This window comes from Mytilus trossulus, chromosome 10, assembly GCF_036588685.1.
Source record: "Mytilus trossulus isolate FHL-02 chromosome 10, PNRI_Mtr1.1.1.hap1, whole genome shotgun sequence".
Lineage (NCBI taxonomy): Eukaryota > Metazoa > Mollusca > Bivalvia > Mytilida > Mytilidae > Mytilus > Mytilus trossulus.
This window is the reverse complement of record NC_086382.1, coordinates 18,414,882-18,438,193: the sequence shown is the minus strand read 5'-3', so window position 1 is coordinate 18,438,193 and position 23,312 is coordinate 18,414,882. Positions and strand designations below refer to the sequence as shown.

At 31.8% G+C, this 23,312-nt stretch overlaps 1 protein-coding gene across 1 annotated transcript in view; it reads left to right on the top strand.

Annotated features, from left to right (window-relative positions):
• Positions 1 to 544: 544 nt before the first annotated feature.
• Positions 545 to 23,312, top strand: part of LOC134686985 (transmembrane protein 216-like) — a 29,535-nt gene continuing 6,767 nt past the window's right edge. Inside the window, exons 1-4 of the mRNA XM_063546882.1 lie at positions 545 to 668; positions 11,554 to 11,570; positions 17,033 to 17,126; positions 17,553 to 17,645. Of these exons, the coding sequence (XP_063402952.1) occupies positions 635 to 668; positions 11,554 to 11,570; positions 17,033 to 17,126; positions 17,553 to 17,645 (238 nt within the window). The 5' untranslated portion in view covers positions 545 to 634. The remainder of the gene's footprint in view (positions 669 to 11,553; positions 11,571 to 17,032; positions 17,127 to 17,552; positions 17,646 to 23,312) is intronic.

Genomic DNA, 23,312 nt, shown 5'->3' with positions numbered 1-23,312 from the left:
ACCATTTGATGTAAATGTGTTTGTGCTAATAAAATATTGTCTTTATTGTCACAATTTAGTCATGTGACAGCTAGTGACGTCATCAACGTTTTTTCATGGTTTTCTACGGTTTAAAATGAAATTTAGAATTAAGTTATAAGAAATGACTGTATTTTTGCTGTCTATTTCAAATAACATAAAAAATGTGGTGCACACTGTTCAATAACCCCGCTAGGCGCTTTATTCGATGTGCATCAAATGTTTTATGTTATTTCTTCGTAGCAGAGACATATAATACAATGTATTATATGTCTCTGTTCGTAGACAGAAAAAATATGACAGTCATTCCTTAATGATCTTTGCGTTACGATTTTTTCTACTTACGTTTATGCATTTGATGTATAATCGGGAACTAGTCAAGTTTGAAAACTTTTATAAATGCATCTCCCAGGATAGATCTACTTATCACATAATCAAGAATTACATTGGAAGAAAAAAAATGAACATATCTTTATTTTATTTTTCATTTTCACTTTTAATCACTTTTAGACTGAATTAAACTGGCGTAATCTATTTGTTTCCTTTTACATTCGCGATTGGTTTGATCTGAGGTCGGAGTGAAGATATTTATTTTTAAATAGAAATTTGTTTGAAAATGGCTACCGCGGGACAACAACCAAAACCAAAAGGTATTTCAGCTTCACAAAACTATACAGACAACTTAACAAATCTAAGATAGCATTTTTCAATTAACTGTTTTATCAAAACAATTCGAAGAGCATAGATTATTTCATTTAGTGACCAGTATTATGTATATTTGAATCATTCAGCTGAGACACTGACACTGTCATGCACAAACAAGTTTTACATTCATATTAATTTTATAGATTAAAGTTGTTTTATATTAGTAGCAATACACAACAAATCTCATTATACTCTTCCTCATGACATGTCTTTGATGGTTTAATATGAGGCAGGGAATACCTGTGAAAAGGAACAAAGTCTGACTCTATGAATGTCGAGGGTGACAATCTAATTAGATTCTAATTTCCCAAATATTTTGTGCAGTATATAATCAAACTTTTTCTACCATTTGCTCAACATGGAAATGACGATGCATACATTTTTGTCACGTGGTAATGAAAGTCATGTCTGAAAAGCGGTATCCCTTAACTGGCCTATAACATGCAGAATACTGTATAATACTGGTCATCTCAAAGGAATCTGGGTCCGTCTGCCCTGATTACGGTCCGCTCTAGTTCCGTTTTGCCCTGAGACCGTTTGCACTGATACCTGTTCGCCCCAGGTATGTTCGCCCTGATTTATATTTTTTTATTATACAATGTAGTGTTGTGTTGTGTGTATTGAATTGAATATGTTGAAGTCAGTCTACAATTTCGCCAAATATTTACAATGTATGACATGTGTTATGTCGTCTACAGCTAGCTGCTACTAGGTTATAAGTTCCTGTAACTTTCAGGACTACAAGACATTGTGACTTGAGGTATTGAGAACTAAGTTAGTATCTGTATGTAATTACGTTTCTAGGAAATTAGTTTTTTGTGAATTTCAGCACTACATTGTATTTTTAAATGTAAAACAACTGAAGACTAAGGCCGTGTTTACATAAACCTAATTGATACCTATAACACTTATTAAAGGGAAACTTCGCAAAAAAATCAAAAATTGATATTATGTCCATTCTGTATAAAAAGGCTCAAATTTATAGATATTAAAGTTTTATTCCGCTAGATAAGAGATCAACATCGATTTTAAATTTTGAGTATCAATTTTCTACGCTCCGCCATTTTGTCATCTTGTACGATTATAATCACGATATGTCTATAAAACTCAAAGAACCAAAACTACAGTAACCGATGTAGTCGTAATTGCGTGTCGATATCTTGTCAATCGTACAGTTGTTTTATCTGACTAACTATAAACTTGATACGGACAATGTTCTTATTTTTTTTTAAATGACCATTATTATATATCTGTTATTTTTAAACTGTTAATATTGGAATTAGTTAAAAAGTCAAAGTTCAAATAATAAATAAGTGTTCCGTGAAAACTGTTTTCAAAAATCTAATTCGTTCATAACTCTTTAAAGTAATAAACTTTATTCAAATAAATTCGGATCTTTCCTCATCTGATCACCAGCATCGCTAAAGGTATTACTCCCAAAGGTATTGTGAGGGGTGTGAGGACTCAGTTGACACGTCCAGGTATTCAAGCAATTTCCTGTCGGGCTTGCAAGTTCATGCATCGTTTCACTTCTGTAGGTATTGATCAGTGTACACGGCAGACTTATAACTTTCCATTTTGAACTATCAGGTGTATAATACATATCAGATCTGTCTTGTGTGTCCGAAAGTGATATGATGCCAATAAATTAACTCGTACGCTTGTTTATAAATAACATTTCTGGTGTAAAGAATATTATTTATGAAAATATAAAAAATACCACCAAAAAAAAAAAGATTTGAAGAAATAAAAATCTATATACATATTTTTTCCGAGAGTTAATTTGGGAAAATATAATTTGTCAATAGTAAAGGACAGACTGGAACATACCAAAAATATTGATTTAAAAAATGTACGCACTTGTCGATGTTAGCTTATACGCCTGGATAGAAATAAAGTTACGGAACTATAGTGCAATTTAAAATATATACATGTATCAGACTATATTGTATACCAAAAGAAAAAGAAGAAGAGAACCAGTTTGATTTAAATACATGTCGATATATATCTTGCTTTGGTTCATCGAAGTTATGAACATAGTAAAATCTCAGTTTTATATATCAATTAAATTGTTCTCGAATAAAGGAAGAAATTCGTCATCATCACAATTGATTACAATTGTTCCGACATTCATGTAAAATATATGCAACTGGACGTACACTAATAATCCCAAAGGGGTGTGAGTATTTTCTAGGAAAACTATTGAGTATTAAAGTTTCAAATCAATTTCGGGATTTATTTTCTTTCTTGCCTTGATATGATAGCAATTTAAAGAATAAACTGCTTGTCCGATTTAGCGGTATTCTTGCCAGTTGAACAGCCTTATAAGTTACATTCAAAAATAGGAAAGGATGACATAAAATTCGTTGTCTTTTGTCTTTTGAACATTGTTGATCAAATAGATAGAGTATTATACGTTGTGAGACGAGGACTATTTCAACAAATACTATAAATACAAGTGGAAGTTTTCGTTTTTTGCAATTTGAGAGTAAATGATGTATCAAACGTTCAAGAATACGCATGTAAAATGTGTCACTGGATATAAAAAAATCAATCTCAAAACCTACATCCGTATGGAACTTCCCCTTTCAGTGACCTGCAAATTTAACAGATGATACACTTTATTAGATTTACATGTCCAACAACGACCCACTGCTCTACATGTGTTACTGACAGCCTAAGATAGTAATTCTTCTGTTAGGTCAATTCTCTTTCGAACAATACCAGAAAACATGGAAAATAAGTTCTTTAAATTTTGACTCTGGAATTAACACCATTTTTTCGTGCGACAAACTTTATTTCTGGCGATGAGTAGACATGGGCGGAAAACAATAAACAGATAGGTTTAATATGTGTTCATTCATTTAACATGTATAATATGAATACGATTGTACTTAAAAAAACTTATATAGTTAGTTTCAAGAACAACCGGGTTCAGACAAACTGTTCTGAAATCGATGCTGTTACTAATGCATTCACCCAATTCAATATTACCATCAAAGAGAGTAAATTCGTGGCAACAAAGACATTCCGTTAATAACGGCATAAGTATGCATTTAGTACACGAACACCAATCTGTGTTTTAAAAACTAGCGATGGTTGCTAAGGATATCTTGATTTCGGGAACTTTCTGCAGCTTCCATTTCATGGAGCTCTTCTTCGGTATACTCTGCCTCTAATGACCATACTTGTCAAAATCTGACTCTTTTGACTGACTGGAACCACTGTTATAGTACTATCATTCTCCGAACAAGACATTTTTAGTTATGATTTTATGATAAATTTTTGGACCATATATATAAACTGTTCTATAAAAACAAGCACGCAAAAATCATAAGATAGAAATATAAGTAATATGTGAGTAAAGTTAATTGAATCATTTAAGTTAATATCCTTTGGTCTCGAATGTAGTTAACTAATAAATGTGTTTTATAGGATAGCTCAAATCCTCATCCAAATAATATAATCTAGTATATGTAATAACTACACCGAGTTTAATGCCAAGCGGTAGACATATTTTAGGTACCAATTAAGTAATTGAATGAGTAATAGATAACAATAATTAATCATAAATGTGCAAAGATTTATAAACAATTTTTTTCTTTGTTCGTACATATTATACTCCGCTTCGGTAGAGTTATCTACTTATCTTCAGATAGTTTCAGATATCTATTAATACATATGGCTTTCAAAAGTCTAAATGTAAGTGTTCTCGTACATTTTTTGCCTAATAAAGAAAATCAAATGCTTTGGTAAAGCTATTTCTAATTTCCCCTTTTTAATGAGACATAAATCAAGGACAAGAGGTGTATATCATTTCATTCTGACACATGAATTAAGTTTCCCGTCTTTAACCGAAAATTGTTTATTACTTAGTAAATTAATTTATTTGAATTGAAATAAATGATACAGCAAATATAATTAAATAATTCCACGGCGATCTATTTTTATTTGTCACAAACTTGAATTAGTATTATAGATTTGTATATTGAATGCTCCCTTGTTTTATAATCCACTGATCCGAATAGACAGTCACACCTGGCAAGGTGTGCCCTAGAGGCGTGGTTAAATACCGAAGTGCAAATAACAATTTACCCTTCAACAAGCCATCTACGAGTATTCAATTTGCCACAGAACCGTGAATACACACATCATATAAATCTAGTCATAGCAGAGATAGTAAAAGGTCAATAAGAGTACACCAACATATTGTCTTTACAGATTATTGTACTTTAATTTGTTCACCTCATATATCAGTCCCAAAATGCATTAATTAATAAATTTATAACTTTTTTGGTTGTCTACAAAAATAATTCGAATATATACGTTTAACATAGAAAATTTATCTCATGAATGTGTTCAATTGCACGTCTGTGCGTCTTATCTTCTTATTTTCGGATGTTTATTAGATAAACCATAAGTCATCGGCGCGCTTACGATTACGTTTAAATATCATTAAAAACCAAGACTTTTACTGATTGTATTTTAAATCCTGGCATGCAAAAACCAGGAGAAAACGTCACGACCTACAGGAAGTAGTAAATAATTTTTCATTAATTATTGAATTTCTCCTTTATTACTGGACATATAGCGATAAAACTTTGTGAATATACATATTTTGTCATAATGAACATATTTAAACCATAAGTAAAAAATCGCGAATTTTCCCTTTAATAAAGTTCTTTGAAGAAATATTTGTCTAAACTTGATATATTTATTTGTTATAAAAAAATTACGTAGCCTTATTAACCCCTTATCAAGACAAACAAGACTCATCCATCATCATTGCCAAACACATAATTCATTTGAAAAGGTCTTCCCGAATCTACTTGACATACACACTGACAGAAATATTTGCCACTGGTCTTTACTCAATCAACGATTCACTCATAAATGCATTACTGAAAAAAGGTGATGCTAATTGTTTGTTTGTGTAGTATCTTAAGTCCGTTAAAATACAGTTAGAAAAAACCATAACCCCCTCCTTTTGCTAAGGCAGCAACCACTTGATTTTCGAGGGGGGGGGGGGGGGGTGGCTATGGATTCTTTTTGGAAAAAAAGTTTGTTTCCAGTTTTTGGAGAAAAAAATGATTTGTTTTTGACCCTGAGAAAAAAAAAATTGTTTGTTTCACCCTGAGCTGCCACTATATTTTATGAAAAAAAATGTTTTGGACTTGTCGGCAAAATAGATTGTCTTTCGCCAAAGGCGAAAAAAAAATGTCCAGAAAAAAATCCATTGCCCCCCCAGAAAATCAAATGGGTGCTGCCTAAATACTCCTTGGAGAAAAAATACCATTTGAAACAAACAGAAAAAAGATAGATATGTAGTGATCCTTAACATCACAACTCTATTTCTTCGTCTGGTCTGTAAGCAAGCTGATGCCCAGGGCTCACACTACTTCAGAATTATAGGGAGAAGTGACTTCTCTTTTTGAAACTGATAGGGAGAAGTGGTGAGATTTGAAAGAGAAGTGCTCATTCGCGCGGTGCGCTATAATGTTTGGATTTTACTGTAGTATAAACGGTCATTTGTAAATAATGTTCTTTTTATATTGTTCAATTCATATCTGAGTAATCAATTAAAGTAACATTTCAAATTAAAAGTTGATTAAATTTTACTAAGGTCCTTGTGAGAAACGGCTCACTACCAACTTAATATTAGCTGATGCAGCCTACATGTACATATTTAATGTGTAATCGAGACATCTGAGTCAGATTTTTTTCTCGGGCGAAAGTTTGTATTTATTTATTTTTTCTATGGTACCAATTCAATATTTGGCACTATAATGTATGGGCAAACTTTGGATTCAGAACATTCGTTCATTCTAATCATCTGTATGACCCGATTTTTAAAAAATCAAATTGTGGTAAAATCACCCCCCTTTTTTAAGTCAAATGGTCGTTCCCTAACTGCTAGAAAAGTTGTTCGAAAATTTGAATTCTGATCTACGTAATGAACATTTAAATGACATATAGTTTACAAGTGTGAACAAAACTTATGTACATGTAGCTAAACAAGGTGTATAGATGTGAACAAATTCAATGTGAAACTAGTGTGCATTACATTAAACCAAATGTAAACATGTTTACTGTACACAGCGTTTGGTGTGAACACAGCCTAAATTATTTGTATGTAATAGCATGTGTTGAAGTCTGTTTAAATGATTTTTTCACCGAATATTTATTTATGATGTATTACGTGTTGCTGCTATTGGGAAATAAGTGTCTCGGAATTTCAGCAATACATTATAAAATTGGGAATGGAAATGGGGAATGTACCAAAGAGACAACGACCTGACCATAGAAAAAACAACAGCGGAAGGTCACCAACAGGTCTTCAATGTAACGAGAAATTCCCGCACCTGGGGGTGTCCTTCAGCTGGCCCCTAAACAAGTATATACTAGTTCAGTGATAATGAACGCCATACTAATTTCTTTTTTTTATTGTATTTTTAAATGTCTAACAACAGAAGACTAAGTTATTATGTTGTCTTGCTGCTACAAGGATAAGTTTCTGTGAATTCAAAGACTAAAAAGTATTTGACATGAAAAAACAAAAGACTAAGTTATTTATATATTTAACTTTATTGATACATTTAAACAATATTCAGTTACAGTTTTTATAACAAGATCAATTCCGAACTGCACTTCGCACACATGTATTTCCTAAACGAATATTTGAAAGCACTAAATTGAATTACTATTAGCAAAACAAATACAAAAAACACAGTCAGACTGCTGCATGTACATTGATCACTTGTTATTCACTATCATATATACCAAATATATCAAACTAGGGCTAACAAACCCAGGGCGAACGGATTACCAGGGTGAACAAACTCAGTGCCAACGAACCTAGGGCGAAAATGTAATCAGGGCGAACGATCTCGATACCCATCTCAAAGGTTTCCCAAAAATTTGGATGTCATAATACAAAATATTTGACACCACAAAGGAAAAGTCATTGTCAATAGTTAAAGCGGGGCAGATTCTCTTGGTCAACCAAACAGATTTCCAAATATCAATAAGGTGCATTTCTATGAGGTCGAAATTGCCAGCTTTATTGTCATCAGCTTCCTAACATTAACTTATGTTATGGATCTCTATGAAATTTATCAAAAACTTTTGAAAAGGTTTAATACCACAAAAGAATATCAAAAACTTGAAAAGGTTTAATACCACAAAAGAAAGGTTGGGATCATTGATTTTGGGAGTGTTGGTCCCAACTGTCATGACTGTTTGAGTGTAATACCACCATTGATTTTCCCCTATTAGTCTTTGTTAAATTTGCGCTTCTCAAAAAATTGTGCAGAATTTATCTTTGTTTCAAATAAAGAAATACTTGGCATGAGTAAAGTTTTATCCTGTCCAGTTCTATAGAAAAATTTTCACATAACATTTCATTGCATATAAGAAAATAACCATCATTGGAAGTTAACCAATCAAATTTCTCCCCTTATTCTATCTGTGTACAAGGTTTAGTCACCATGTAACCTCAAGATTACAAAATTTTCTATAGAAATCACAAATAAAAAATAATGGTGTTTTGAAATACCCAAGACATATGTGTATGACACAGAAATAGTTTTACTGCAATAAAATGTAGGATTAATTACCTACAACGGTCAAATTCAAGGGAATATTTTTTTAGACCTACTTTCGTATGCAACCGGATGTGACGTACCATGATTTGGTGGTATTACACCTTTAGGAATAAGGAGCCAAAACAGGGCCCAAAACAATGAAATTGAGAATGGAAGGTGGGAATATGTCAAAGAGTCAATAACCCAACCAAAGAGCAGATACATGTAACAGCTGAAGGGCACCAATTAGTCTTCAACACACATGACACAGCGAGAAAATCCTGCACGGCCAAGAGGTGGTCCTCAACTTTTTGAGTTTCCTGACTATTGTCCTTATATAAATACAACTTGTGTATAAATATTTTGATTGCTCTGAAATTTTACAAAATGTACCTCAAAGTTCAATACCATAAGTAAAAGGGTTTTGTTGAAAATCACGCACAGAAGACATCGATAACGTAACGCGGCTTTATTGTATATCCAACGTCGTGTTCTTATGACGTTATCTTGTACTTTAGTCATCAATACAAATTCATACAGTTTAGACGTCTTTCTTATAACATATGTAGTTTTAGAAAAACCACTTTACGATAGTTTTGATACATTTAGGGCATTTGTAAGGGGTAATTGCACATATAGTCCAGTCAATCTAAAATAAATTTGACCCTAACCTAAAAGTAAGAGACCACTTTCGAGTTCATCCGTCACCGGAAAAAACTCGTCAATTATACGCGCCTTTATCATCGTCATTTGTGCGTTTAGGGGCGTCGTCACTTCCTTCCAATGTTGAGCGAGTGGTTTGAAAACTATAATTCTATATTGTACGAATTATTCGGCAAATTGAATTCTCAAAATTGACAATCAACACTGCTGTCATTAGGGAAATGTCAGTAAGTACCTACAGAGCAACCATTATTTCTAGTTTATCCTGCACAAAGACGATCACTAAGACGCTTGAAGAACGTAAATAGTGCAGGGATACAGGCGAGCCCCTCTATCTGGTAAATGACGTCATAAAGGCGTGTATAATTGACGAGTTTTTGACGGTGACGGATGAACTCGAAAGTGGTCTATTGCAACAGAAGATTTTTAAGTTTTAATCTTTAGCATTACACCCCAAATATTCACAGAAAAAAGTCCCATAAAATCTAACTGGAGGAAAACTAAAAAATTCACCATTTAAAATTTGCATTGACAAGGGAAATAACTCTTGCAAAAAAGGCAGAAATATCAATAAAAATTGATACAAAATTATAACTTTACCGCTTGTATTCATCAGAATGTATTGATTCTTGATGTTTTAGCTATCTTTAGAGTATATCAAACAACTCTACAGGTGTTTTCATAACTTTTATCAAGCTATAATCTAGATTTTGTAATTCAATAGTTGACCATTTATTGAATTTTTCAACATGTCAAGGTAAAGAATCTCAAATTTAATAAAAATAATTAAGCATGTATTCTTCTTTTTGTGGTTTAAAGTTTCTTTGAATAAGTAGGTTGCTGAAAAAATATAAGATACAGATATAAACAATACCAAATTTTCACTTTATTTTTTCAAAATAGTCGCAAAGCTTCAAATTTGCAATTTCTTTAATGAAAATTTAAAATGCATGAAAAAAATTAAACTACCCATAACATTTTGGTTTTGTACATTTCATGAGCAGAAGATTATATAGTTTAGTCAAATACAAACTTAAAACCCCATCCAAGTATCATACTTTACATTAATTTCAAGAAAAACAAACAAAAACTGACAAACAAAAAACTCATTTTTGCAAGAGTTATCTCCCCTTCCAATGTTAATTTCCATAGGAAATTAAAAATGCTGATTTTAAATTTTCCTCAAGTCAGATTTTATGGGACTTTTTTCTGTGTATATAAAGGGCATAATGATATAGATTAGAACTAAAACACTTTCAGTTGCAATTAGTTTGAGGTTAAATCTTAGTTTGACTGGACTAATACCAATCAGGAATTTACAGGCCAATTTTTTTTTTCTTTTTCTCCAAGATGTAGAGGACCACTAGCTGTCAAATTCCTGTTCACTAAATTTTCATATTTGATTTATAACCATGTAAAACATTTATCCCAATTAGTCTTTAGTTTGCAGGGCATGGGATCGATAATATGTAAAATCAATTCGTGTTTATTTTAGTCTTGATGCCATTTAATTTACTATTACGTTGACCTCTGAAGACCTCCCAGTGCTCAAGCTAGAAATCAAAAGGGGCAGGGTGCCAGTGGAGGGCAGGGCGCTTTTTATGATAAGAAAAGGCACTGCTAATTTTTTGTCTACGTTTCTGTGTGTATCCCAAGTTAACAAATCTCTCTTTTTTAAGCTCACCTGGTCCGAAGGCCATGGCTAAAACTAGAACATAGTGGTAAAATGCAGTTTTTGGCTTATAACTCAAAAACCAAAGCATTTAGAGCAAATTTGACACACGGTTAAATTGTTTATCAGGTCCAGATCTATCTGCCCTGAAATTTTCAGATGAATCTGACAACCAGTTGTTGGGTTGCTGCCCCTGAATTGGTAATTTTAAGGAAATTTTTACTGTTTTTGGTTATTATCTTGAATATTATTATAGATAGAATACCTAAAACTTGGCAAAGAATATAAAAAGTGTTTGATTCATTTTTCAAGTTCAACGTTAATTAATCCTGTCAATTGAGTAAAAGAAAAGGCAGGAGAAGCAACTTGGGGGAGTCAATGAAAAAATATGTGAATGAGGTTTTTTTTATCCTATATTGAACTTTTGATGTTGTCCCTTGACTTAGAGGAGACATTTGAATTGAATATTTTAACTGTTAAGATTTTTAAAGTTTAAACTTTATTACCAATTGCAGAAAATTATAAAACAAATGAATTTCACATGCACATTTATAAAAGCTAGAATTAATGTATGCGAATACGAGGATGGAAGCTTTAAACTACCTTTACCAGCTACATGAATATTAATCAGTCCATTCAACGTTATGTGTGTTCTATTTTCGCAGGTGTGAGGTTGAAGGTTTGTATTGACCAATGAAAACGATTGTTCCTTAGAGAATTAATCTAATAAAGTTTGTTTGACTGATTATGTCGCACGACTGTTTGCGAAGCTTGGCCGCAGTTAGGTTTATCAGGTGAATCTGTGGAAAAGAATGATAGGGTTCGCAATAATACATTTAGAATATTCAAAGCATATGCTCATATTTATATAAAATTATTATTGTAATAACTAATATTTTCCTTTTTTTTCAGGGAGAATACAGTTAATTGTATCCTTTCAAGATGAAAAGTCATATAATATATTGACTATGGTAGTACTTCATTTGCCACAGCGACTTAACGGGGGTTAGCCTGGTTGACGCTTCCGGTATAGGCACAGTAGCTTCATTTGCTGTAAAGTCAGCCACCAGCGCAAATAGGCATACATTGCCCTCGCTGGTCTTCACTCACCAGCAGAGATGGGTCCGATTACTTTCAATGTAATTGATTAAATTACAATTACTTTGTCATTTGTACGATTAAATTAAATTAATGATTACATCATTTCTGAAAGTGTCTGATTAAATTAATGATTACATTGGCAAAGTAATCATGATTACATCTGATTACAATGAATTAAAAAAAAAAAAACAGTTTGCATGATGTGAATGAATAAACGTTTAATATATAACTATAGCATTTTTTCGAAAGCATTGTGTTTGCTATATTATAAAATGATAACTTCAAACTTCATCTATTTAATAAACCTCAAAAGTTCACTTCATACATACATGAACATTGTGTCACTGGTTATGACCCATTGCACTTTATCATCATTAATCTCTAAATTATTTTGACTTCAATTGAATATAGCTTTATAAAAAGCATTTGCTGTTTGTCTTCTAACATATTCTAGACTTTTTCAAGGTAGTTTATGGGAGTTAAAATATGGATGAAATTGTACCAGTTTAATCAAATTGTAAACAAAATACAAGTGCTAAAAATCATTGCATTTTACATGTCCAGTCCAAATACATGTACATACAAAAATTTGCTTATTTTAAACAAGATATTTGTCCAACTTTTAATTAATTTTGTGCTAATTGGATAAGTTATCACTTATCTGATTTATCTTTTACCATATATGGGTCGTTTTCAAAAAATGTCGAATTTTCAGTACACCCATGCTAACTTTTTTATTTCTAAGGGAGCTACCATTTGATTTTTATGGGGGGCTAGGATGAAATTTGAAAAAAATAGGCAGGACAGGAGTTTTGAGTAAAAAAAAAAGGCAGGATGAGACACTTGCAAAAAAAAATAGTCAGGACGACGATTAAGGTAAAAAAAAAAGTCAGATTAAACTAAAAAAAAAAGGCAGGACTGAACAGAGTGAAAAATAAAAAGGCAGGACAGAGATTACAGCTAAAAAAAAAAGCAGGACAAAATTTTTCATCCTAGCCCCCCCCCATAAAAATCAAATGGTAGCTCCCTAATGGAAATTTCAGTTGTAATGGTTTAAATGAAAGCTTGTCAGATTTGTGATTCAGAACATTGATAATAAACACACCTTACATCTACTTTGATAAGATTAAACTGCATTTAAGACCCATTTTGGGGGTATTTGTCTGCGTACAGTGTCAGAAAATCACATTTCAAATGATTTTTTTGCGATTTTCTGATCGGCTTGATATCTGCAAAAGGGACTTTTGAAGAACGTTAAATATTACTTTAACGAAAAATCGTAGCTTCTATATCATTGTATGTAACATTTTATCTACAAACTAAATCGAATCTGCGTACAGGAGGTGTATGTCTTTCCTGTTACCGCTACTTAAATCAGCCGTTAAATTATTCTCCCTATGCATATTGAATCAGTGTGTTGATCTCAAAAGTACAAAGTAATCTTTACATTTAAAACGCCTCGTTTCTTGAACGACAGTGTAGAGAAAAGAAATTTCAAGACATTTAGTGAAAAAAATATAGCGTACTTTTTTTCATGTCTATGCTGTTACCACCAATTTTGATTAAATACACCAACAGTATACTTGTAAAAAGTGCAATAACGTGTTGGAATTTCCAACTTGGAAACCAAATTCACAATAGAAAAACATAATCACTTCACCAAAGGGAGTAGTTATTTCACAACAGCTATCAAAACGAAGAAATTTGTCTATCCTGTTATGTCTATCATGTTACTATGGTTGCTATGGTTACAGTAACAGGATAGACAATTGTAGACAAAAACGTCGTTAATTTCTTTATCTTAACATATAGGTGCAAAACGAATGAAATATTTCGTTGTTTGAAGTCATCTTAAGGTTATAACGTCTTAATCTTCCCAATTAAGCATTCGCAGGTGCAATACTGATATCGGTAACAGGATAGACAAAAAGGTAACAGGATAGACTTTTATATAGTAATATATCAGAAACGTACGTTCCTGTTACCAATGAAATATAGAGAAAAGTAAACTAACTTATGAGGGATTTACTTGATGTTGGGTTTATTTGAAAGGGTGAAAAAATGCCGAACAATATAAATTGCTATCTTAGACTTGCATTACTGGTGGTAATTTTTACAACCTTTGAAAACCAATTTTTAGAGGCATTTTTCAGTACAACCTGGAAAATTGGCAAATAATCTATCATATTACAGAATGAATATATATAGAAGTTTATTCTCTTGAAAACCATCTAATTGTCTAGGTAAAACAAGCTTAACATTTTATCTAAACCTTTTCTTAATAACCCAAAATGTCTTTTGAAAATGGTAACAGGATAGACAAAATAATGTACCACCGATCAAAAAATGTTTCAACATACTCTTGTATGACATCATTAAGATTGCATCTTTTAATATGTTGTTCTTAAAGTAATGTTTGTTTTGATTTGCTTATGTAGAGGGTTGTTTGAATAAGTAACTTTTAATATTTTTTTCAATTTCAAAATTCGACATTTTTTGAAAATGACCCATATATTGTCCTACAGCTATATTCAGTTGGTAATTGCAATAAAAACAAACCTTAATTTGTTTCCTACCTGTCAATTCAAAGTTGACAAAAATCACAACATTAACAAGATTTTAATTAAGGATTAAAGAAAAGTATTACTTGACTATAACAGTTATTATCAAATATATATATATTCATCTTTAAATTGTGAATATAGGTACTATATCTTTTACTAAGGCCAGAATGTATGTCTCTTCTTAGGCTATTGATGACTTTTCAATACTGTAACAGTTTATTTTTTACTGAAGTATACAAACCAAATGTCATGTTTTATAAAAAATGAAGGAAACCAAACTGTCTTAAAATGTTCAATATAAATTGAATAAGAATAACAAAAAGTTTCCTTTATTGACCATAAACAAAGTGAAAGATTTTTTTCATTGTAATCAGAATGTAATCATAAAGTAATCAGGATTACAGGGTATTTTGAAAAGTAATTGATTAAATTAAATTACATGTAATCAGATTTTTGGCTGATTAATGATTACAATGATTACTTGAAGAATTGTAATCAATTACAGCTGATTAACGATTACAATTACAATTACCCCAGCAAGCAATCAGCCGGTCAGTCATAAAAGTATGGCGGGAAGCGTAATTTAAGATAAATTATTGGAATTTAAAAGGTGAAGATTAATTATTGTCAACAGACTAGTATATTACATGATACTGCATTGTTTTAATATGAGGATATTAAATTGCCATGCAGTATTTTATTTTCAAATTTATTAAATTATCTCTGAGAAACGTTTTTATGATGAATAAGGCCTCAGAAAAAAATATTGCATCTTAAAAATATATATTTATTGTTAATAGGTTCATCTTTTATATTCCATAGCTAAGAAAGCAAAATAGTATAAATTTGAACTTAATTCTGTCGCCATCTTTAAATCAGCTGGTTTCACTCGTTTTATTTTCAGCCATATCTATCCCGGTCATGTGATAGGGTGAACTGGGCATAGCCCGACCTAGAACAAATGAAGCAGCCCCTATTTCTTTTTCTTTTTATCCGACCACAAAATATTTTTTTATAGTCCTTTATTGGTACATGTATCACATTTTTGTTGTCTGTGTAGTCATTGTTGCATGTAGACACATGATTTCCAGATAATAGATAATAGTAAATAGAAATCAAAAAAAAATTAACACAAGGTTTACAACCACAAAGGAAAGTTGGGATTGATTTTGGGGGTTTTGGTCCCAACACTTTAGGAATTAGGGGCCAAAGGGTTCACAATTAAACTTTGTTTGATTTCATCAAAATTTGAATTATTGGGGTTCTTTGATATGCCGAATCTAACCGTGTATTTAGATTCTTAATTTTTATGCCCCACCTATGATGGCATTATGTTTTTTAGTCTCTGTTTGTTCGTCTGTCCTGCTTCAGGCTAAGGCATACATTTAGCCTATAGAAAATGTGTGATTCGTTAAACATTTGAATTTGTTGTTCATTTGTAACCTCGAAAACCATGAAAATTGGTATCTGACGAATAATAATGAATCCACAGTAGTACACATGTTTCTTAATATGATATGATCTTTCTAATTTTAAAGCCAAATCAGACTTTTGACCCCAATTTCATGGTCCATTGAACATAGAAAATGAAAGTACCAGTTTCAGGTTAAAGTTTTTGGTCAAGGTAGCTTTTGATGAAGCTGAAGTCCAATCAACTTGAAACTTAGTACACTTGATGCTTGTGATATAATATTTCTAATTTTAAAGTCAAATTAGACTTTTGACCCCAATTTCACGGTCCATGGAACATGGAAAATGATAGTGCCAGTGGGGCATCAGTGTACTTAGGTTACATTCTTGTTTTATCAATACTTTACATTGTTTACCATGTTTACGGAATAACTTTGCCTGTTTTCCCTTGATCTTGAAATAGATATATTTCATACATTTTTTTTAAATACTGGTACACATTTATCAATGCAATAAAATTGAATCAAGTTTATACTCCCACAGCTACTCAAATGGAATCAAGTTACTCCCACAGCTACTCAACTATAGAACTATCAATAATATTAAAATGGAATCAAGTTACTCCCACAGCTACTCAACTATAGAACTATCAATAATATTAAAATGGAATCAAGTTACTCCCACAGCTACTCAACTATAGAACTATCAATAATATTAAAATGGAATCAAGTTACTCCCACAGCTACTCAACTATAGAACTATCAATAATATTAAAATGGAATCAAGTTACTCCCACAGCTACTCAACTATAGAACTATCAATAATATTAAAATGGAATCAAGTTACTCCCACAGCTACTCAACTATAGAACTATCAATAATATTAAAATGGAATCAAGTTACTCCCACAGCTACTCAACTATAGAACTACGGCAGTAGGAAAATAGTGTCAATTAGTTGCATGTGGCTACTTTTTTTAAAAAAAAATTTTTTTATAAAGGTACAAAAATTCTCAGATCTTCAAGAAAGTAAATGTTCATTATGTTGGGTTGAATTTATGAAATTACATGTATGTTAAACACACACACATATATATATAAATATATTATAATAAGAGAGGCCTAGATTTTCTTAAATTGATAATATAATGTTTAGATACATGTATTAGATGAGTAAAACATGCTCCTTTAATATATATAAAAAAGTGATTGCTCAGTACACATGTATATGTCATGTATGTATGAAGAAGTTCCATAATGTTTTAAGATGTCATCAAAAACTATTCTAGAAGTATTATGAATCCTTAACAGATTCAAGAGATCTTCACTACCCTACCAAGTTTTACTGTATTTGAATGGATGGTACTTTGGATTCTTTTTCATTTGTGAAATACTCATTTTCATATTTAAAGGTAAGTGTTGATTATTGAATCTTATAGCAGTTTAGATTGTTTTTAAGTTTATTTAGAGATCAGCATTATTAGTCTAGTACTCTACCATTGATTCTTTTTTAATGTAAAAATATCCTTTAATTTTATAGCTTCCATAATGTTTTTTTTTATTTTAAAACCTTTTGATACATTTTGTACATGCATATATGTTACTTGTACAAAACATGGTTTGGATGGTACATGTAGTTATATTCCTATTTTGCTTGTTGAATACATTATGTTGAATACATTATGTTTAATCAGATGATCAGATCAGTAAAATGTATATGGAACTTAAAAAAGAAAATCAATGTGTCTGTTTACCTTAAAAGGACTATTTATTACAAATTTATTCATTATACAAATAATAACAATAATCAATATATAGAAATTGGTAATTTCTTGCAGGAGAAACATTACCTTATGCTGAAAATGTGTTGCCTGCTGAAGTCATACTGGTTTTCCTCCTAGCAGCAATTGAAGCCCTCAGGATTTTCTTTGGTAACTTAATTATTAAAATTTAAATTTTAATACTGTTTAGAAATATGTTATTTACACCAACAAAAAAAATAATAGATAACATGCTCTTAACCCTTTCCTCCATAATGACGCTTTTTGACGCCACCCCCTTTACTCCATAATGATGCCTTTTGACGCCTGTGTAGTACTGCAGTTGAAAAGCTTTGACTACAAAGTGCCTGCAGTAGACTTAATAAAATGTGTATCCAATATGAAAAGGAATATATATCATAGGAATATCCAACTTAAATTTATTTTATGAAATATTTGTTTTTCGCAATGCATTAATACTTTAAAGCATATTTACAGCATTTTATTGAAAAATCCTATGCAAATCAATTATGAAAAAAAACAATTTCAATGGAGGAAAGGGCTAGTATACAATGTATATGTGACATGTCAAAATACACATTTACCATATATACACAGCTCACAGTACTGCCTTTAAAAACTCCAAATGTGTCAGGAGCTATAAAAGGCCCTGTGATCTATGACAAAATACAATTGAAGAGAAAACTAATAGCCTTATTTTTACTTAAACAATAACCAATAAAACCACTGAATTTCAAACTTCTGACATAGCGAAGCACTTTAATAATGTTTTATTTGTGAGCCATCAATTTTCCGCGAAAACTTTGGGATGTGGGTATAACAGCATCAAATATTTACTCTAAAAATCTGTTTGAAAGGGCACGAAGTACAAAAACACACAAAATCAGACAAAATCTATAAGTTCCTCACAGTCACTGTGAGCCAAAAATCCCAAATGCACAAGTCTAATTATAAATAAAATTTGTTATGAAAAAACAAATGTTTAATTTTTTGCTGAAATTTTTGTACCTGCGAGCCTCCATAAGTAGATATTAGACTCTAATATCTACTTATGGAGGCTCGCAGGTACAAAAATTTCAGCAAAAAATTAAACATTTGTTTTTTCATAACAAATTTTATTTATAACACTCTTTGTTATTACTTTATGATAAAATACAAAAACCACCCAGACATATCGATTCTGTTTGGCCACAGATGACTTTTAAAATGTTAATATCATTGAAAAAGCTCCAAATTATCTCCCTTTGGTGCCAAAATGTCATTTTTTACATTTAAATTGAAATATCTTTTTTAACTCATCAGTGACCTATATTTTTATGGCCCTGCAATGAAGTTGTCAGCGCATATATAGTTTTACCCTTTTCCAAAATTCTGTAATTCCGTCATCCCGCAACAAACCATTATACAGAGTTTTTTTCTAAATGCCTTCAGATATTGGTCTGATTTTTGGTATGTAAGTTAACCATGGTGAGTTACAGATCAAGTTTTAAGTTTAGTTCCGCTCCGCTAATTTTTAACGAATTATTGGCCTTTTGACTTTGATAAATTGTTGAAAATCACAGTTATGCAGACTTTTTTTCTAAACGCCTTCAGATATTGGACTGATTTTTAGTATGTAAGATAATAACCATGTTTTTGTTCCGCTCCCCTTATATTTACCGAAATTATGGGCTTTGGACTTTGATAAATTGTTGAAAAACAGTTATACATAATTTTTTTCAACGCTTTCAAATATTTTGATGATTTTTGGCATGTGAGTTAATCAAGATGAGTTACAGATCAAGTTTATGTTTTGTTCCGCTCAGCTAGTTTTTGCCAAAATTACAGCCTATGGACTTTGATGAATTGTTGAAAATCACAGTTATACAGACTTTTTAGCTCACCTGGCCCAAAGGAAATTTTGCTGTTTTTGGTTATTATCTTGAATATTATTAGAGATAGAGATAAACTGTAAACAGCAATAATGTTCAGCAAAGTCAGATTTACAAATAAGTCAACCTGACCAAAATGGTCAGTTGACCCCTTTAGGAGTTATTGCCCTTTATTGTCAATCTTTAACCATTTTTCATAAATCTTAGTAATCTTTTACAAAAACCTTCTCCTCTGAAACTACTGGGCCAAATTAATTCAAACTTAGCCACAATCATCTTTAAGGTATCTAGAATGCCCTGCATTACATGTAACAGTATTAATCCATACCAATTTTAAGCAAATTAAGTCGTCTTTGCAGGCCTGCAGATTTTTTTGAAAATTTAGTGTTCACCCCAAGAACCCGTTTGGCCACAACATAACAATTTCAAGTTTATTTACAATTTACACAATGTGTATATGTAAAGTATGTTTAAATGAACATATGTTCTCATAGTTTATGACTTTATTCATTATAGGTTGAAAAATACAGGCAAAGTTTAGATGTTTATGAAGTGTCCTATATTTTAACTTTAGTGGAACCTTAATCATAGAAAAAATAGCAAAATCCTATATATATTGGGGGGAAAAAGTTGATTTAGAACTGCGAGACCCATTAAATCTATAATTATGTTATTGCAAACCAAATGAAAGTTTACCAGAGTCGTCTGCTCTTGACCAAGGTATTTAAACTTTTCAAGTTAACCTGTCCCATTGAATCAATTCAATAGCTACATTGTATTGTTCTCTGTGTAGTTTATTCACTTGGACATTTAATTTTCTTCTAGGAAAAATCTATCACTCATTGATTAATTTGCATGACCAATATAATATCTTCTTAACTTTGTTTAGTTTAAAAATAATTTATTTCACGGTGGGTATGGTTGTCCTGCGAGAGAACGTACTGTGCTGGTGATTCGGTCCTGACGGGTGCTGGTGGGTCCTGATTCTGTGCTGGTGGGTTTGTTTACATTGTATCAGAACGGCAATAAAACGACTGTTTTGTTGCTTAATTTTTCTCTGATGCGTCATAAGTACCATGCAAAGTATATTACAACAATATTATATTGCAAAAGTCGTGCAAGTTCGTTTAACGGAATTGTCCTGACGCGGTGCTGGTGATAAGAAAAACGGTCCTGGTTCTGTGCTCCGATGTCCTGGTTCTGTGCCTTTATATTTTAGTTAAAAGTGGCATATATTCAAGATCATTGATGCTGTACTGTTATCGACTAATTAACTGTTGCCTGCTTTCTTGAAATTGACATTGTTTTGAATCCGTTTAATGTTATTACGCAATAAAAAATTCCCCTATTTTGTTAAATTTTTATTAAATTAACTGTAATCTTATTTATTGGCCTGTTAATGGAACCCTTCTTGTCCCCTTTTAAGATAAGAAAATATGTTTACGATTTTCGGGATTACGATCATTTTGCAAGATCACCAAAGTACGTTGTAATTTATACAATACTTAATATATAAAGTAGATGATGTGGTATGTTTGTTGTCAATGGACTAGTTTTCGTAAGAAACCAAAGGAAGTATGTGTTAATAACCATACGTCATCGTTATACCTTCAACAATAACACATTAAATAAAAATGTAAAAGGTTACCGTTTTGCATAAAAATTCGAGAGAAAAAATATAGAACAAAGAACTTTCTGAGCGTTTGAATCATATGTCTTTTCAGCTTAAATCACATTTTTTTGTGAACAATTGAGTACTGACTATAAGAATGACAATAGTATTGCAGGTTTGTTTGTTTGGGTTTTTTTTCTTTTTTTTGGGGGGGGGGGGATAAGTAAGAGCGAGGTTGCAGTAAAAGTTTTAAGCTTGGAATAGTTTCCCGTAAGATTAAAAAGTTGTATTTTAAAAGAAAAATGAATCTTATAGCCATTAAGAATCACTTGCTGTATCTGTAAGATTTTTTCAACATAACTTTTTTGTCTGAACGGTTATCAGGTATTTTTTTTTCGAAAGTTTGATAGAACTCTAAAACAAATCATTATTTTATGAAAGGGCAGACTAGAATATATCAGAGAATGAAGACGAGATAACACAAAGACCACTATAAACAAAACTAAGATTTCTTAGCTTTTTCGTTTCAAAATACCAAAATAAATAAATATTTTTGATAAAGAATTACGGGGGAGGAAGTGAACAATGTGTCCTACTTTTCTATATTTAAATATTTTTATGAATAAAAATCAAATGTGCCTTAAGTATAATTGAAAATGAATAAATGGAAAAAATACCTAACTAAAATACACTTTTATTTAAATATTGGTAATATCACTAAGCTTTTAAGTTTTGTGTGTCAAACACACCATCTCTGTAGTAATGACTCCATACTAATTTTTTCACTTCATCCATTTTTTTCTGCATTTTTTTATATTGTGAATTCTTAGTATTATTATATTTAAATGTAGCCTTAATTTATATTTAAAAAAAAAGAATCTAAAGCCAGATATATCAAACATTTTTGTTTCCATCTATCCGTTTTCAGGACAGTAACAATCAACGTAAACACGCCTGGAAAGTAAAATGCGTACTCGGCTGTCTGTAATCGATCATTTTTAGACACCCTCCTAAAAAAACAAAACAGTTTCCTTCTACTGGGACTTATAGGGTAGATATCTGATATGTGACATAATCATGCAATTAAAAGATTTGTTGAGTTTGTCAAAGGAAGTACTGAATTAAAAGATTGTGAATTATTTGAATATTTTTGTTTTGTTTAAAACTTTGTTATTAAAGTTGAGATTTAGTCTGTGATTTTATACATGAAGGTGGATACAGGGAGGGGATTTTTCGTGGGGAAAATTTGTAGATTATGTATGGAATCATTGAAGCATGACTGGAGCGCCCCGTCAGCGAGCCCCCTTATGAAAAGTTCTGGATTCGCCATTGGCTACACGAATAACCGTGAGCAAATTCAACAGTATAACCAACGTCATTATCACTGTTCGTTGATGTGTGGAATTATGTGGCAGGTGGACATAAGTAGTGCACCGGGGTTTACCCCGCATGCCAGCATGGGCATTTTAGAGGGGGAATAGGAGGGGTCCTGAGAGGAGGGTGGGGGTTCAGAGATGCAAATTAAGTACTCAGATCAATATTTTATCTTTTCGTGTATGGTTTATGACCCCTTCTGTGGCTTGTCAATTACGAAATGTGCAAACTGCAAAAGTATCAAAACAGCACAGACAATGAATAATAGAGACATAATATTGTACATATATCAAGTGGTAACTTCTTGCAAAGCATTATTATGTATAGTTCATTACTGTTTTTAGTAAAAAAAAGGGAATTTGGTGAAAAGAAAATCACTATTTTTGTAGAAAATTCACAGACGTTTGTAAAGAGATTTTTGTTATGTTTAGCATTGGATCAACACAAGGGTACATTATCCTTAAAAAATCTATTTAAAAGTATTTGAAACTAACGTTTGCTTTGTTAATTGTGCATTTCAAAATTCCCCAAGGGTTACTGGGAAATAGAAATATGGTCACTTGGTCTTCTCCTGACCGGCAGTAAAACGCTTGCCGAAGTGGGGCGTCCGTTTGGCTGTGCGGGATGTATCAAGTTCGCAGTCGCGTCCGGTCAGAATGGGGACATTAAATCCGATGTCTCGTGTAAAGAGAGTGCCACGCTCTTTGCACGTTAATAACCCTTGCAGCAACTCTTTGAGGGGTCCGTAGCTGGCCATCTGCTTGGCAAAATTTCTTTTCCTATCCAATACATCCTCATTTCCCAGTGGCAGTCCAAAATTCCACGACTATTGGCCTCTTTTATGACAAGACCTACCTATTGTATTTATTGTGAACTTGTTTTCGTCCTGAATATGCATGAAATATTTGACACTGGAAGTTAAGCAACCAACAATCAATCAATCAATAGCTTCATACTACC